Source organism: Drosophila erecta, unplaced genomic scaffold (assembly GCF_003286155.1).
Source record: "Drosophila erecta strain 14021-0224.00,06,07 unplaced genomic scaffold, DereRS2 tig00000000-arrow-pilon, whole genome shotgun sequence".
In the NCBI taxonomy this organism is placed as follows: domain Eukaryota; kingdom Metazoa; phylum Arthropoda; class Insecta; order Diptera; family Drosophilidae; genus Drosophila; species Drosophila erecta.
In genome coordinates this window covers 7102055-7118289 of record NW_020825194.1, presented here as the reverse complement: position 1 = coordinate 7118289, position 16235 = coordinate 7102055, and the positions used below count along the sequence as shown (strand labels likewise).

Sequence of the window (16235 nt, the reverse complement as noted above, 5' to 3'; positions counted from 1 at the left end):
AAAGTGCTGGTCTACATGGCCACCATTCGCCTTTTGAGTACCTTTGATTGGGGCTTAATAGGCCAGTTAAGGCCTTTTATTTATAGCCCTGGTTTACTTCAAGAAAGCGGTCAACTAGCAACTAGAATTTGTAAATATCTTTATTTACTCATTACTTAATAACATCGTTGTATTTATGTAAATAGGCTTACGATCCGCCTAATGAGAACCATGACTTCTATACATACTGTACTCGTATTTGCTCCGCTACAATCTTAATTCATTTTTAAAAGTCATGTATAAGTATATTTATATAAGGGCAATAAATTGTATGTGCTTGCTGTTAAAAATGTCAAAATCTATATTTTTTCGTTTTTTCCCTGAGATCGTTAGGAATCACTTATTAGAGTTTCCATTCACATATATCCAATCCAAAAAGTGATGAGGACTAGCACTGGAAGGCACCTCGATTGTTCATCCACGTGAGGATGGCGCTAACGTGCTTCTTATAGCGGGCATTGGAGTACATTGCCATCTTGAGACCATCGCCGTTATCCGACTCGGTGACGAAATCCGTCAGATTCCCATCTTCAGTGCGATCGAGCAGCACAGGTGGGCAGAGCATCAGGACAGTGTGATACCCTACGATGGGAAAGCAAACCAAAACTTGGTTATCTACAGCTGGAGCGCTTGCAGAGCGAGCTTTCCACTTACCAACTCGTCCATACTTCAACAGCTGAGTGTGGAGGAACCTCAACGAGGGTGTCTTTGCTTCGGGGTAGTTCAGCAATCTCAGGTGCTCGACGAGCTGGTCGTGGTAGTACTTGATAAAGTAATCGAACTGACTCAGTTGGATGTCGAATTTTGTCGAGCCCAGGAGGAAGTAGATCAGATCGTTTGCCACGCTGGTCACCTTGGGCAGTTGCAGGTCCACGAAATAGGTCTCCGCCGGTTCGGGGGATTCGGCGTCGTATCTAAACATGATGTTGTTGGTCCAGCAGTCGCCGTGATTCAGGGCATTAAAGTCCTGCGGATCGGGTGTGTTCATGGCATACATAAGCTCGACGATATTGGGCTGTATCTTGTGCTGCACAGATAGATTATTTTGTGGTTACTGGTGCAAGCAAAAGTGCACATGGCTAAAGAAACTTACAACCGCATCGCTGTACTCCGCGTAACCATCGTAAAGTGGCAGGCACTTGAGGAAATAATTGCCCAAGGTTTCTGCCACCTGTTCGATGTTCTCCTTCATGGTATCGGCGTAGGTGGGTTGCAGGTAGTTCTGGCCGTACGGACCCTTGAGATGCAGCCTGGTGGCCGAGACCGCATGCCACTGGGCCATCTTCTTCAGAACACACTTGGTGTGAGCCATGTCCAGACCCTCCAGGCGATCGACGTTCCTGAAACCCAAAGGGCGAAGATCCTGCAGGAGTACGTACTCGTCGGGCGCGTCGATTTCATAGGCCTTGGCCCCGAACGTGACCTCCAGGCCCACGTCCTTGTACATCTGTTCCAGCTCTGGAATCACCTGCAGGAACACATCTCGCTCCACCGCAAACATGTTGTTCTTCCTCAGAATCTCGCGGTACATCTCGAAATCATGTGGCGTCTTGAGCATATAGCTCACATTTTCGATGGTGTGATCTGATGATGAGGTTTTCGGTTTGACTGTCCATTGTTTGCCGCGACACTGAGTCACACTCACCCTTCGACTTCAGTTCGACCTCAAACTTGAGGCGCAGCATGATTGTGGAGTAGTTTTCACCCGGCTTGAGACCGGCTTCCGCCTCGAAGCTCTTGATTCCGGCATAGTTGTCGCCGTAACGCCTACCTAGCACTTCCTCAAATAGGTCTGCTTTCAGCCAGGTGGGCAAAGGCACTGTTCCCGTCTCCTCCTTCATTGCGACCAGACTAAGTGTTTATTTGCCGGCTGGTGCTGCACAAATGTGCCAGCGAAACTTTTCCCTTTGTATCTTTGTTTGCTAACAAAACAAGTGCCGACCCAAAAGCTCCAAAAGCTGCACAAGCTTGTCGCAAAACAAAGAGAGCGCCGGCTATAGAGAGTTCTCAAAACAACTTGGTTACAAACCCTCAAACGATGCATACAAAACAAAACAAATGGGTGGTATGCATCGGTGCACTTACATGATGTATATATATACGAATATGTGCCCATATAAAGGCTTGAATGTCATATAGGTGTTTGGAGATAATTAAAATAATGGCATGCCAATGAACTAATAACTATAGTGATATTCATATTCACAAATGGAGACTCCGGTTATGGGGAACACCATTTGCTAAACAACCTTAAATAGTAACATTACTACAAAAACACAGCAGCGTGTTTCTATATGCCATCCTTACAGTTCATATTTAAAAAAAGGTGTTTATGCGATTTAAGTACATGCTAAGTATCTACTCCATAGCTCCTCGATGCTGAAGCCATGGCAATAGAACCTCCATATGCTTGCGAAACCTGGGGTTTATGTAGAGCGATTTCTTAAAGGCGCTGTCGTCGTCACCAAGAACCTTATCGAAATCAGTTCCGTCTATGGGATCCAGAAGGACACATGCCAATATAGTAGAGGCGCAGATGAACGCTGAAAACGTGTTCTTTTATAAGATCTGGACTAACGATTGGGCTGCGATTGTAAACTCACCCCATCCACTGTATTTGTTGAGAGCGTCGTGAATACTCCTTAAGGTGGGTAGTGTTTTCGAATACCCAAGCAGTTTCAGATGCTTCACCAGTTCGGCGTGATAAAACCAGATGAAGTAATCAAACTTTGATATTTTGATGTCCAAGCTTGTGGAAGACATAAGGAAGTAGTAAAGATCCTGTGCCACTGAGCCCCACTTAGGGACTTGCAGATCGACAAAGTAGGTATCCTGTATCTCGCCTTTCGTGTTGTACTGGAACATTATGTTATTGGCCCAACCATCGCCATGGTTTAACGCAACGAACTCATCAGGACTCGGATTGTTCAGATTATCCACAATTTCAAATGTCTTGCCGGAGACAATGCGCTGCAATTGATGATAAGATATAAGATTTTAAGATACGCATATCACAAGATAAGTACCCACAAAATCATTTAGATAGGTCTCTGAATCTTTGCACAGATGGACGTTTTCCAGAAAAACTTTTATACTCCGGTTGAAGAACGCTTCTACGATGTCCTCGTTCTTTAAAAAACCCTTCGTGTACTTCTCCTGATACGGGCCCTTGGTTTCGAATCGGACTGCAGATGCTGCATGCCACTGGGCAAACTTCTTGAGCACAGATTCGGTGTGAGCCTGGTCCATGCCTTCCAGGCGGTCTATGTTCCTGAAGCCACGTGGTCGGAGGTCCTCCAGCAGGACATAGTAGTCGCCGGCCTCTATCTCGTAGAGTTCTGCTCCAAACTTGACCTCCAAGCCCACATCGCGATACAGTTGCTCCAGTTCGGGCACTACTTCCAGATACATGCCACGCTCCACATCGAAGATATCTGTCTTTTCTACTAGTTTGCGATACAGCTCTGACTGGTGGGGAGTTTTAAGCATGAACGCCTCGGTTGTTTGAGTGTTATCTGGGCGGGCAGTGTATAATTATTAAAAGGTTTATTTAATTTGCAAATTTTAGCCAAACTTATACACGTCCAATTAAACGAATAAATACGCACCTTCTTTCTCAACGTCCAGTTCAATTCTTAGCATTACGGTGGCATAGTTCTCGCCAGCAGCGACTCCTGCCTTAGCCCTCATGGATTTGGTCTTCCTATAATCCTTGACCTTCCTTTTGAGCAGATCCTCAAAGACTTTTGGCTCAACCCAATCCGGAATGGCGACCTGCCTTTCGGTAACCTCTTCATCCTTCGTCTGGGGAGGCATTTTGTAATAAGCTGTTCGACTTGGGCGCACTAACTGGAAGATTAGACAACTCGGCGAATCTCTTAAATACTGTCGGGAGAAATTAATTTTCATGTCAGCGATAAACCTTATCTCTTACCCAACAATCAGTCAACTGTTTTATATTAATTTGTGAGAAATAACTTGGCTAGAGAGGTGCGTCCGGAATTAAATTCTCATGATGAGATCGCAGTTTCTGCGATATTGGTTGGCGGAATATTTGTATTTAAGTGCAAAGTAAGATCAAAATGTTTGTATATATGATGTTACTAGGATTTTTTGTGATTAAATCAAGTATGCACCTGCAAATACTTATTGCGTCATTTTGAGATATTCAATTCAAAATCTTGGCACATTTCTAGCATTCAAGCTTCTGTTACTCGAAATCCATCTTAATGCAAAACAAAGTTAGAGTTAGATAGGAAAAATCCGTAATGTCTACAAGTCCCTTGTGTTGGGTTAAAAAACTTGTCATAATTTATTTGCAAGTTTAAATGATCAGAGCACATTGATTGTTTCTAAGAGCGCATTTGATACTTTACTCCAGGGCACCTCGATGGTGCAGCCAGGGCAGGACAACTTCCATGTGTCCGCGGTATCTGGGATTGGTGTAGATGGACTTTATAAAGCTGGAATGCTCATTTGAAATAATTTTATCGAAGTCAGCATCATCTGTAGGGTCCAGCAGGACGACTCCCATCACGGATACAGAGCAGATGAAGGCTACAAAGAATGTATATTCATCAGAAGATTTCTAATAGTTAACTACCCTGACTTACCCCATCCACTGTACTTGTTAAGATCATGGCGAATGCTCCTTAAGGTTGGCAGTTTCTTTGAGTACTTCAAAAGTTTTAGGTGCTTCACCAACTCTGCGTGGTAGAACCAAATGAAATAGTCGAATTTCTGCGTTTTAATGTCCAGCTTAGTCGAGGAGAGCAAGAAGTAATACAGATCCTGCGCAACTGATCCCCATTTTGGCAGTTGAAGGTCAACAAAATAGGTATTTGATAACTCGTTTTTGTCGTTGTACTGGAACATTATGTTGTTGGACCAACCATCGCCATGGTTGAGGGCATTGAAGTCGTCGGACTTGACTTCCTTTATGTCGTTGTATACATCAAATAACTTTTTCGAGACACTGTGCTGTAGAGACCAGGAGATTAGAACGCAGTTCTGATATTTGCACACTGAGTTACTCACCAAATCCTTTATGTAATTCGCATGTCCTTCGTACTGATCAATATGTTCCAGCAAAACGTTAACGCCGCGATCGCAGAAAAAATTCCTGATTTCTTCCGATTTGAAGAACCCACTCGTATACTTGGCGTCGTAAGGTCCTTTGAGGTCCACGCGAACTGCGGATGCAGCATGCCATTGGGCGAACTTCCTCAGGACACTTTCGGTGTGGGCCTGATCCAATCCCTGCAGGCGATCCACATTTCTGAATCCTCGCGGCCTGAGATCCTCCAACAGAACATAGTTCTCGCTAACCTTTATTTCGTAGGCCTCAGCCCCAAACTGGACCTCCAAGCCCGCATCTCGGTACATTTGCTCCATCTCGGGAACCACTTCCACATACATTCCGCGCTCCACATCGAAGATGTTTGTTTCTGCGAGAAGCTTGCGATATGCGTCCGTGTCGTGGGGAGTTTTCAGCATGAATGCTTTGGTTACTTGCGATTTGTCTGAAATGATGGTTTCCTTAGCTTTACTCTGAAATCGTTGTAGGCAAATTGAACCTACCCTTTGTCTCCACATCCAGTTCCAGTCTCAGCATTATGGTGGCATAGTTTTCGCCAGCAGCAACTCCAGCTTTGGCCCTCAGGGCCGTCGTCCTCTCATAATCCTTGACATTATCCTTGAGCAGGTCCTCAAAGGCCTCTGTTTTCACCCAGGCCGGAATTGGCACCTCCCTCTCGACCACATTTTCATCCTTTGTTTGAGGTGGCATTTTTGAAATATTTCTACTTCACTTGATCGCACGTACTGAGATCTTGCGCTGCAAGTCTCTGCATTTAAATAGGGTTGCTTTCCGTTCGAGCCGAGTGAGATAATCGTTATCTTGATCCGCACAGACAGTTGTAATTGGAAAATGACATTGCAAGTTTAATCAGAAAAAACTTGTCGGTGACCATCCCATAAACTCTTATTAGAATATATAATTCTTAAAAAAAATTCAGAGAACACTACAGTTTCTGTTACACTATAGCACTACGTATTACGTGCCTTGCCTAAGCAAACTCATCATAGTGAATTGGCACTAAAGTTTGTGTATAAAACTACCACATGCAAACTAATTTCTCTGTGTAAGTAAGCCATATAATCAAGTTAGATAAGTAGCTAGAACATTTTAGTAGAGATAAGCTATATGGCTTTTATTTCAGTTTTGTTTTGCTACCCTGTTCACATGAATTCTTTGGGAAATGCGATTTGGTTCTGTAGTTTGCTCTTCCGAACCGAGCAGATAGCTTTTCTGATATCAGAAGAGAGTTGTCTTCATTGGCTTTGTTTTGTTACGCTTGTCTGTTGATGCCCAAAAAGATGTTTCCTCAGTATACAAATATAATGGCCACGAATTCAAATTTATTGTTTGTTTTGCTTCACTGCTCTTGCGAGCATAAATGGACTTGGGCCCTGTAGTACTGCTCTTTATACTGACTATTAATCAACTTCTTGATAAAAGTAAGTATTAATTTTATTACTAATAGTTAAAAAATGTAGATGCCATCGATTTGAATTCGTGTGACGCGTTCAGTCAATGAGTCATTTTTAGTAATCGGTATCATTATCATACCCACATTCCCTCCAAAAATGTTCAACTCATTGTGATCTTGGTCAAATGCCTAAAGTCCTTTATCTTTGCAAGTTCTACGCCTATGAAAACACGTTGGCATTATCGCACACAGATACTGATAGCTTTCATAGTGGCCCACATTGTTCTGACTCAATGTCGATTGTTTATTGTGAAAAATGGAAACCAATTTGTTGGCGGCTCTAGAGCTCCAAGGCGCCACGATTCAACAGCCAGGGCATAACGACTTGGATGTGTTTGCGGTACCGGGGACTATTGTAGAGCTGCATCTGGAAGTCCATGCCGGCATCACTGTCACCGACAAAGTTCTCGAAACTGGCAGTGTCCGTGGGTTCCAGAAGAACAGCGGCCATTACACCAGTGGCGACCGAATAGCCTGGGCAAGGAAACATTATTATCCCCGAATTTATTTTAGCACTCAATCAAAAGCTTACCGAAATATCCGAACTTGAAGAGCGCCACATGAATTTCCCGAAGGCTGGGTATGGGCTTTGAGTAGTTCAGTAGCTTCAGGTGTTCCACCAGATTGTCGTGGTAAAACTTAATATAATAATCGAATTTGGCCACCTTATCTTCCAGCTTTGTGGAGGAGATCAAGAAGTAGAGCAGATCCTGTGCCACGCTGCCGTACTTGGGAAGCTGGTAGTCGACCAAATACACCTCCTTGATCTTTCCGAAGGCATCGTACTGGAACATAATGTTGTTCGACCAGGAATCGCCGTGGTTCAGAACATTAAATTCCGTTGGCTCGACCTTGGCCAACTCAAAAATCTTATCGATAGCAACAGGTTGCAGCGCTTTCTGATAGAAGGAACAATTAAAAGTTTTACGCGACGTATTGGATTGCAGTATTTACTACTTACGACTTTGTCCAAGTAGAGCTCGTGACCATCGTAGGTGGCACAGCTTTTGACGAAGTTCGCGACCATTCCCTTCAGCATTTCAGTCATCATGGGCCTGCTCTCCTCCTTGAAGAAGCCATGTAGCAGCATATCGGAATATGGTCCTCTGGTGGCCACACGCACGGCGGATGCAGCATGCCATTGGGATAGCTTCCGCAGCACTCTCTCCGTGTGCGTTTGATCCAGTCCCTCGAGGCGGTTGGCGTTCTTGAATCCCTTCTGTGCCAAATCCTCCAGGGCCACGTAGTCGGTTTTGGCGTTTTTGAGATCGTAACTTTTGGCGCCGAAACTGATGTCCACTCCCGCTGCTTTGTAAATGGCCTCCAGTTCCGGAACGACCTCGTTGTACATGGTGCGCTCGATGTCGAAGATGTTGTTTCGTTTCATCATCTCCTGATAAATTTCCAGTTGGTGGGGCAACTTAACCATGTAGGATACCGATTTCGATTTGCCATCTAGGGTTGGCACATGAGACAGTTTCCTTGGACTTGGATTACCCCCAGTTACTTACCCTGCAGCTCAACCTCGATTTTGACTCGAAGCATAATGGTGGCATAATTTTCACCTGCAGCAGATCCAATGTCCGCCTTAAAGTTCTTGACTTTTGAGTATCCGTTCACACTTGCCTTGAGCAAATCCTCAAATATTTCTGCAGTTACCCAATCGGGGATTTTGCTTGCCGCCATTGTAGATAGTAGTTGCTTTGTTCACAGAAGCGGAAAACAAGTATACGCCTCGTTGCTCTACAGTTAGTGCACTGCGGACAGGCAGGGAGGATCAATAGTTTTATATCTTTGGGGGAGCTTTCATAATTCAGTTCGTAGAACAAGTGGGCTTTTCAGTCTGCCGTACAAGCTTTTGTGAGAAAACTTGCATTAATTATCTATCGGACAAGTTTTTGACTATTTAACTTTGGGTCGTAGTGAGCACATAAACATGTATCATATATGTACATGACTCCAGCTATATATCACTAATATAGCAATGTTCCTGGGCGATGACCAGATGAATTGGTCATATCTTAGAGATCAGAAGCTCAAATCACATCGAACGCCAACCTTGGATCAATGGCTGACCAAATTTGTTGTAGTATTCCCGCTCGCAACTAAAGATCTTATCGCAGAAATATATCAGTAATCATGTTTGCAGCCATTAACACTACGGCCTTTAAGATAAGCCTTCTAAAATCAATTTTAAGTGCAGTTTAACTATTTGAAGAACTTACATATATTCTTTTCATTTTAATACATTCACAATACTTTAAGGCTGCACCAAGTTTAGTTAGCGGGAAAAAGAGCTCCTTATGATGGAACCATTGTTATTCTAATTGACGTCCAGGGCACCGCGATTGAGCAGCCAGGGCAGGATGACCTGTATGTGCTTCCGATAGCGGGGATTATTGTACATTTTCATCTGGAAGTCCACACCCTCAGCGGAATCGCCAACGAAGTTCTCCAAACTGGCGTTTTCAGTTGGATCCAAGAGAACGGCTGCCATTACACCTGTGGCCACGGAGTATGCTGAAAAATAATGGATACATGTATTGAATATATTCCATAATTCGTCTCAGATATGCATACCAAAAGTTCCGTACTTGAACAGGGACTTATGGATGTCTCGCAGGCTTGGCAATGGTTTGGAATATTTAAGGATTTTCAGGTGCTCCACTAGGTTATCATGGTACACCTTAACGTAGTAATCGAATTTGCTCAGCTTGTCCTCCAGCTTTGTGGACGAAATCAGAAAGTAAAACAGGTCCTGAGCAACAGTGCCGTACTTCGAGACCTGAAAGTCGACCATGTAGACCTCCTTGATTGTGCCAGACTCATCGTACTGGAACATAATGTTGTTGGACCATGTATCGCCGTGGTTCAGGGCATTGAACTCTGTTGGATCCACTACGCACATCTTGAACAACTCGTCTATCACCACGGGCTTAATAGCTTTCTAGTGTGATTCGATAAAAGAACGGCCGTAAACTTAATTTTTATAACATAGTTCCGGAAAAAACTTACGACTTGTTCGATGTACGCCTCGTTACCATCGTAGGTGGCACAGCATTTGAGAAACACCTTTCCCATGCCGTCCATCATGTCGTTCATCATCGGCCTGTTTTCCTCCTTGAAGAATCCCCTCAGCACGATTTCCGGATACTGCCCCTTGGTGGCCACCCTTACGGCCGTTGCAGCATGCCACTGGGCCAACTTCCGGAGAACCCGCTCCGAGTGCGCTTGGTCGAGGCCCTCGAGGCGATTGGCGTTCTTAAATCCCTTGATGCACAGATCCTCCAGAGCTATGTATTCGGTTTGGGCATTTTTCAGCTCGTAGCTCTTGGCTCCAAACGTGACCTCCACTCCGGCCGCCTTATAAAGAGCCTCCATCTCCGGAACCACCTGGTTGTACATGGTGCGCTCGATTTCGAAGATGTCGGTGTGCTTCATCATTTCCTTGTAGATCTCCTGCTGATGTGGCAGCTTGACCATATACGACACCTCTTTGGTGGTGCCATCTGGAAGGCAGGAATTCGATTTCAACAGTGCTCCACGCCAGTCCGCCACCCAACTCACCCTGAAGCTCCACTTCGATCTTTACTCGCAACATAATAGTGGCGTAGTTGTCACCTGCCGCGGATCCAATTTCCGGCTTGAAATTACGCACTTTCGCGTACCCGTCCACATTCGATTTGAGCACATCTTCAAAAAGTTCAGCGGTGACCCAATCGGGTATTTTGCCAGCCGCCATTGTAGATAATCGGGATTACTATTCCGTTTCTAATCGAAAAAACACGTTACGTCCAGTTTGACGGTCTTGCGTAGACTGATGAAAACTGAGTATTAGATTCACATATCAGTGGAGCTTTCTAATTTCGTGGTGCACGGCTTTTTTCTCTCGATCTTTTCTCAAAAGCTCTGTAATAGCATTTTAAATATTTCGGCAGTTGAAAGAGCGTTTTGCCTTTGTTTATTGTACAGTGTGAAATTTCGCTGTAATTCTTGAAATTAAGCCATAAATGGAAAATAATCATTCGTAAGACTATACACATTTATTGATAAAAAGCTCTCCTATGAGCTCATTTACTTACATCTCGAAGTGCATAGCATTTTGAGCTATTTTGTGAACAAGTTGCTTGTGCTAATAAAATACAATAGTTTTACTGCACCATACGTTCTCCCGAAACCTGTTTATCATTGCACCGCGTCTACCTTATGTAACCCCGGCTGATGAGCCATGGCAAAATGACTTTTATCTGATCCACGTAGGCCGGCAGCAGGAACATCTTGCGCTTGAAGGCGGTCGCCTCCTCCGAGTTGCCCATTATATTGCCGATATGGGAACCAACATCGGGCGGGAGCAGAACAATGGGAAGCATTCGTTGGGCGCAAATGAAAGCTGCAAGTAGTTGAGATTTCATCTTGGAACCCCTCTGAGGCAGAGCTTCGGATAGCGACCTTACCCCAGAGACTGTATCGGTGTAGATGGGCGTGGAACTGCGCCAGTGTCGGTGCATTCCGATTGTAATTGAGCATGGCGAGGTGCTCGACTAGCTGCTGGTGATAATACCCTATGAAATAGTCAAACTTTTCCAGCTTGATCGAAAACTTCGGCGAGGTCATCAGCATGCACAGAAGATCTTGGGCGGGTGTGCCTGGAAGGGAGTATTATCATAGGAAAGGCATCTTTTTGAGCTGATCTTTTGGTTACCATATTTTGGGAGTTGGAAGTCGACAAAGCAAACGTCCTCCACCTCTGAGGCGTTCCTGTACTTGAACATAAAGTTGTTGCACCAAAAATCCCCGTGGTTTAACACACTCAACTCCAGAGGATCGTTCTTACCAAACTCGATGTTCAGATCCGTCAATTGGGATGTGTAGTCGCTCTGAATAGAAATGATTACAGCGTATATAAACTGATATAAAGTAATCTCACTATGAGGACCAGCTGTCCGGGCTCCAGATTATATTGCTGCATACACTCCAGGAAGGGCATACAAAAATTAACGTTGAATTCATCGAGCAGTTTCTGGTGCTCAGTAGTAAAGTAACTCTCTCGGATGTCCCTATCGTATTCCCCCAGCTCCACTACTCTTTTTGCAGAGGCTGCATGCCACTGGGCCAACTTCTTGAGGGCCGCCTCCACTTCAAACTGCTCCAATCCCTGGGTCCTGTCGGCATTCCTATATCCCTTCACTCGCAGATCCTCCAACAGAATGTAGTCGCTTTTCACTGGCTCACCAGGAAACCTCAAATGCACAGGCTTGAATTTCGGTGAGATGGAAGTATTCTGGGCATAAAGGTTTTCCAATTCTGGGATCAGATTATCGTACATGTCCTGTTCGGCATCGAACATGTCATGGAAGTCGTTTTCCTGATCTTCCGGTACCAAAGGAATCTTAAGTATGTAGCTGATATCTTCTAAGCTATCATCTGAATATTGTCGTGCATCATTTGAAGAGATATTTTTGAAGTTTTTTTTTAGCTCACCTTTCAGCTGCATTTCAATTTGTATGCGCAGCACGATCGTCAAATAGTTTTCCCCTTTGCTAATCGCCGATGTTGGAACATATTTAACTATAGCCTTGAAATTTTGATTACCCTGTTCCAACAAGCTGCTGAATAGCTCTTTGGTCACCCACTTTGGAGTTGGTTGGTCTGCCATTTTGCCTTTGCTTAGATGCGCTCACTTGTGCTATTATTGCCGTCCAAATAGTTACTGGATCAAAAAATGTTCGCTAAATAAAGCTTGAATAATATCTGTTGAGTTCTGTGACGTCATACTTTCTTGAAAGCTTCTATACTTTTAAGAGAGTGAAATGCATTTGGAATTCGAATTGCTTATTATCTCGATTAGATGATTGTTTTTGGTTCACACTTTATACATGTTTCTAATTCCTTGTATATTGAATACACTTAGTTAAGAGATCTTACTTGAAATAAATATTAAGATATTTAAATAATGCTAATTTATCCACTTATTATCCACACAATTCCCTCTTTGGCGTTGAATCAGCAAAGCAAAAATCCTCCAGCTTTGAAGCATTCTTATACTTAGATTATATACAATATTTTAAAAATTGTTTGGCTGATGAATATAAAATTCCTTGTTAAAAGAATTACATTTAAATAAAATCAATCTACATTATGCCTTATAATATCATTATATAAAGTTAGTCTCAAAACTCATGATTCTACGGCTTGGCGTTGTGCATGAAGACGTGCCGCCTTAGCTTGTCTGGTCGTGCGAAGTCCTTGGCGCAGAAGGTGCATTGGTAGGGCCGCTCGCCAGTGTGCTTCCGGCGGTGCACCTTCAGCTCGTAGTGGACCGTAAAGCGCATGTCGCAGAGATCGCACTTGAAGGGCTTCTCGCCCATGTGACGCCGCATATGGATGCTAAGTTTGTTGGGGGTCAGCGACTCCAGGCCGCACAGCGAGCAGAGATACTTTTTTCCTGGATTTTTCTTGGCCACGTGCATGTCCCGAATGTGCTTATCCAGGCTGGGCTGAACGACAAAGGAACGCCAGCAATGGGGGCACTGGTAGCGGAAGCGCCTCTTCCTCCTCACCGGTGGCTGCTGTTCCGGAACGGCGGGTTGCTTGGAATGCTGGGTGGCAAGGTGCTGGGCCAAGTTCTCCTCCCACATGAACTTGTATCCACAGCGCGTGCAAACAAACTTCTTCTCTGTGTTCATACATTGTGTGCGAAGATGCTGATCCAGCATGTTCTGAGAATAGATGAAAGCAAACGAATTAAACACATATCGCAGAATGAAATAAATAGGACATTTACCTTATCGACCGTCTTGAAAATGCAGTGCTCGCAGTTATGTGGCAGTTTGTCAAAGCTGTGAAGTGAGTACTGGTGCTCACTCATCTCCCGCCGGCGCCGGAAGTTCAGATCACAAAGGTCGCAAGCGTAGCTCCTGTCCGCTGTTTCCTCATCACTGTCGTCCGTATCGTCCAGCAGGAGCTCAAAGCCAGTTGCTGTGCTGATCATGTATGCGGAAGGTTGATCGCTGTGGCCCTGCATAGATATGTGCCTTCGCAAGTCCGCCACGCTGACAAACTGGATGTCACAAATCTTGCACTGAACGCTTTTGGGACCCGCCGGTTTCGATGCATCCGCTAGCAAGGTTTCAGCCAGAGGTAGGTCCTGGCCAGTGAATCCGTGTCTTTGTAAATGCTTGTGCAGCAGGGCAGGACGGTAGAAGGTACGGGTGCACCAGCGGCAGGGTAGGAGCTGCATGTCACTTTCCCGATGCATCATAAGTTTATGTTTGGTCACAGCGCTCTTGTCTTGGAAGCTCCGAGAGCACTGGTCGCACGGATACGATTCTTGCTGAAATAATTCAGAAGAGTAAAATAGTTTTAATCCGCTAAACTTATGGGCTTTCGATGCTACAGATTTCGTTTAACAAAACTTTAATATATGTATATCGTTTAACAAAGAAATAAATTATGTACAAAATAAATTAAAATGAATGCATGTTATCTATGTAAGTTATGTAAATAACTGCCAATCTACTGATTCCCTCACCTTGCTCTTGTGCTCGACAAGATGTGCGCGCAGATTGCGACGCCAAAAGAATCGCTGAGGGCACTTGTCGCACATGAAGCGCTTCAAAGTGTTTTGGCACAATTGGCTGGTGTGGTGCTCCAGGAGCTGGAGATTGAGGAACCGCGAGTCGCAGCGCTGGCAGACATGAGGGGCGTCCAGCCAGGTGTGCTCCTTCTGATGGTGCTGGTGTAGCAGGTACTTGCGCGGCCATCTGGCCTCCGGGGAGTCGCACAGTTCGCAGGAATAACTTCGTCGGATAACGACATCGTCATCACCATCACCATCACTGTCTGTATCCGAACTATCTAGGGTCATTTCATAACGAGCCTGATTTGTGATGGAGTAGTAGCGACCATACACGCCCATCCTGAGATCCCTAAATATTCGACGCTTTAAGCCCTCTGCCGTGGACTCAACGGCTGTTTTGAAAAATCCTTCCGCAATGCGCTCGATGGGTTCGCCATGCGCCTCGAAGTCGAAATCAGTGGGATGATTCTGTAGATGATTCCTAAGCTCCCGCAGTTTTGTAAACCGTCGCAAGCATATCATGCACTTGATTTCCTTGGCTCCATTTGGCTCGCTGCGGTGAAAGTCGAACCCGTCGACTCGTCGGTTGATTCTAGACGGCTTCGCGGCTGATGCTCTTGCTGAGGCGGATGTGGAGGCCAGTGGGCGATCGTCCTCATCATCATTGTCTGACTGCCTGTCTAAGTGCTCCTTGTGCTTGTGCTTGATCAAGCTGATTATGTACTTGTAGGATTTACTGCACTGATCGCACTTGTAGTAGCTATCTTCACCACTGTGGCCATCCTCATCTGATAGTCTGGAAGAAATAATTGTACAAATGTCAATTCAGTAAATGGACTAGTAAGTAAGCGGGCAGGTGGTAATTATTAGACACATTCTGCGGTACAAAAGATTTCCGTCCCGGACTTATGCACCCGCATAGTGAATAATGACAAATAAACTCACTCCACTGTCTTGATGATGCTATGTACCAGGGTGTCGTTGTTGGTTCTGCTTCGATGAGTGCTTGTTTCAGAAGTGGATGCTGGACTGGATGGACTGGCATCTTCGGGCAAAGTTGACGGTCTTCCGGGCATCTTTCGCCTGGACATCTTCGTGGGCAGAAGACTGGTTCCATGCTCGTTGTGTTTGTGTTTCACCAGCGCCATAACGTATTTGTAGGTCTTGTCGCACAGATCGCACTTGTAATAGTCTTCTTCAAAGCTATGAAGAGAAAACATGTAACTTTTATATGGCAATCTAGGTAGCATAGAGTTGTATCCTACTCTTCTCCGTTTTTGCCCAGAATTCCGTGGTCCCTCTGCCTGTGGCGATACAGATTGGTGACATATCTGAAGGCCTTGTTGCACAGCTCGCAAACATTTTGCTTCGGGGTGTCAGAGCCGCAGACCGAGGCGGCCATCTTACGCTGACGCAGAGGCACATCATCCAGGTCGTCATCTGAATCGCTAAAGTGTACAATGCTCCGTTTGACGATGCGCGGCCGCACTAAAGGATCTACCTTCGGCGCCTGTGGCGTTGGAGTCAGTTCCTCCGTCTTGATGGTCACACCCTCTATTTCGAATAGGTGAATGGGTGTCTCGCGCAGGCACTCCAAGGCCCCAATGCCCTCCATCTCATCATCGCCATTCATGGAATCTCCGATTTTCCGCAACCACAGCTCGTGAGTTTGGCGTGCCTGCAGTACAAAATCGTAGGTGTTCTCCAGCTGCTCGGCACACGCGTTGCACAGCCACTGCGGGAACTTCTCAGCTTGCGCCATGACCACCTTTTAGTATCATTTAAAGTGAATTAGCATAGATGCGGGCACCAATTGGATGACAAAAGGACAATTGACCCACCTCGATTCGCGTTAGCTCGACCAGCAGCTGGACGAAGGTCTTCTCCGCGTACTTCTCCACGGGCGTTTCAATCCAGTAGCGTCCGTCGTCGCAGCCACATACTCTGCACGTCCTGGTCATCTCCTAACGCATTTATTTAACTTTTTGCTAAAAAGTTCAAATAGCCAAAAGTGTCTGTTCTGCCAACTGATAAAAACAGCTGAGTGAGTAGTGCTGGAAAACACG

The 16235-nt window shown here is 45.1% G+C and overlaps 7 protein-coding genes across 10 annotated transcripts; all 7 read right to left on the bottom strand.

Annotated features, from left to right (window-relative positions):
- Nucleotides 1-269: 269 nt before the first annotated feature.
- LOC6554932 lies at nucleotides 270-1988 on the bottom strand. The gene is made up of 4 exons (XM_026980882.1): nucleotides 1685-1988; nucleotides 1133-1623; nucleotides 694-1066; nucleotides 270-621 (listed from the first exon to the last, which is right to left on the bottom strand). Exons 1-4 carry the CDS (start codon nucleotides 1878-1880, stop codon nucleotides 428-430), a joined length of 1254 nt encoding a protein of 417 aa, XP_026836683.1. The 5' UTR covers nucleotides 1881-1988; the 3' UTR covers nucleotides 270-427.
- A 110-nt stretch (nucleotides 1989-2098) lies between these two features.
- LOC6554931 lies at nucleotides 2099-4250 on the bottom strand. 2 transcript variants are annotated; one of them, XM_001981774.3, is made up of 4 exons: nucleotides 3648-4250; nucleotides 3070-3554; nucleotides 2643-3009; nucleotides 2099-2582 (listed from the first exon to the last, which is right to left on the bottom strand). In XM_001981774.3, exons 1-4 carry the CDS (start codon nucleotides 3946-3948, stop codon nucleotides 2398-2400), a joined length of 1338 nt encoding a protein of 445 aa, XP_001981810.2. In that variant the 5' UTR covers nucleotides 3949-4250; the 3' UTR covers nucleotides 2099-2397. The 2 variants fall into 2 exon arrangements, with proteins under 2 accessions (XP_001981810.2, XP_026839574.1); XM_026983773.1 differs by lacking the exon at nucleotides 2099-2582 and having other exon boundaries at nucleotides 2937-3009; nucleotides 3066-3554.
- A 60-nt stretch (nucleotides 4251-4310) lies between these two features.
- LOC6554930 lies at nucleotides 4311-5885 on the bottom strand. The gene is made up of 4 exons (XM_001981773.3): nucleotides 5620-5885; nucleotides 5077-5561; nucleotides 4653-5019; nucleotides 4311-4596 (listed from the first exon to the last, which is right to left on the bottom strand). The coding sequence occupies exons 1-4, from the start codon at nucleotides 5825-5827 to the stop codon at nucleotides 4412-4414; spliced, it is 1245 nt and encodes a 414-aa protein (XP_001981809.1). The 5' UTR covers nucleotides 5828-5885; the 3' UTR covers nucleotides 4311-4411.
- An 820-nt stretch (nucleotides 5886-6705) lies between these two features.
- On the bottom strand, nucleotides 6706-8379 carry LOC6554929. Its single transcript, XM_001981772.3, has 4 exons — nucleotides 8102-8379; nucleotides 7552-8045; nucleotides 7123-7489; nucleotides 6706-7064 (listed from the first exon to the last, which is right to left on the bottom strand). Exons 1-4 carry the CDS (start codon nucleotides 8274-8276, stop codon nucleotides 6871-6873), a joined length of 1230 nt encoding a protein of 409 aa, XP_001981808.1. The 5' UTR covers nucleotides 8277-8379; the 3' UTR covers nucleotides 6706-6870.
- A 414-nt stretch (nucleotides 8380-8793) lies between these two features.
- On the bottom strand, nucleotides 8794-10413 carry LOC6554928. The gene is made up of 4 exons (XM_001981771.3): nucleotides 10158-10413; nucleotides 9606-10099; nucleotides 9171-9537; nucleotides 8794-9110 (listed from the first exon to the last, which is right to left on the bottom strand). Exons 1-4 carry the CDS (start codon nucleotides 10330-10332, stop codon nucleotides 8914-8916), a joined length of 1233 nt encoding a protein of 410 aa, XP_001981807.1. The 5' UTR covers nucleotides 10333-10413; the 3' UTR covers nucleotides 8794-8913.
- On the bottom strand, nucleotides 10377-12303 carry LOC6554927. Of its 3 annotated transcripts, XR_003407584.1 has the most exons (6): nucleotides 12072-12286; nucleotides 11518-12014; nucleotides 11293-11467; nucleotides 11045-11236; nucleotides 10673-10980; nucleotides 10377-10582 (listed from the first exon to the last, which is right to left on the bottom strand). XR_003407584.1 is itself a non-coding variant. In XM_001981770.3 (5 exons), exons 1-5 carry the CDS (start codon nucleotides 12244-12246, stop codon nucleotides 10790-10792), a joined length of 1230 nt encoding a protein of 409 aa, XP_001981806.1. In that variant the 5' UTR covers nucleotides 12247-12303; the 3' UTR covers nucleotides 10615-10789. The 3 variants fall into 3 exon arrangements, 2 of the variants coding, with proteins under 2 accessions (XP_001981806.1, XP_026831465.1); XM_001981770.3 differs by lacking the exon at nucleotides 10377-10582 and having other exon boundaries at nucleotides 10615-10980; nucleotides 12072-12303; XM_026975664.1 differs by lacking the exon at nucleotides 10377-10582 and having other exon boundaries at nucleotides 10830-10980; nucleotides 11040-11236.
- Nucleotides 12304-12559: 256 nt separating this feature from the next.
- Nucleotides 12560-16234, bottom strand: LOC6554824 (zinc finger protein 420). The gene is made up of 6 exons (XM_001981769.3): nucleotides 16011-16234; nucleotides 15435-15937; nucleotides 15115-15372; nucleotides 14122-14965; nucleotides 13375-13923; nucleotides 12560-13309 (listed from the first exon to the last, which is right to left on the bottom strand). Exons 1-6 carry the CDS (start codon nucleotides 16128-16130, stop codon nucleotides 12776-12778), a joined length of 2808 nt encoding a protein of 935 aa, XP_001981805.1. The 5' UTR covers nucleotides 16131-16234; the 3' UTR covers nucleotides 12560-12775.
- Between the last annotated feature and the right edge of the window lies 1 nt (nucleotide 16235).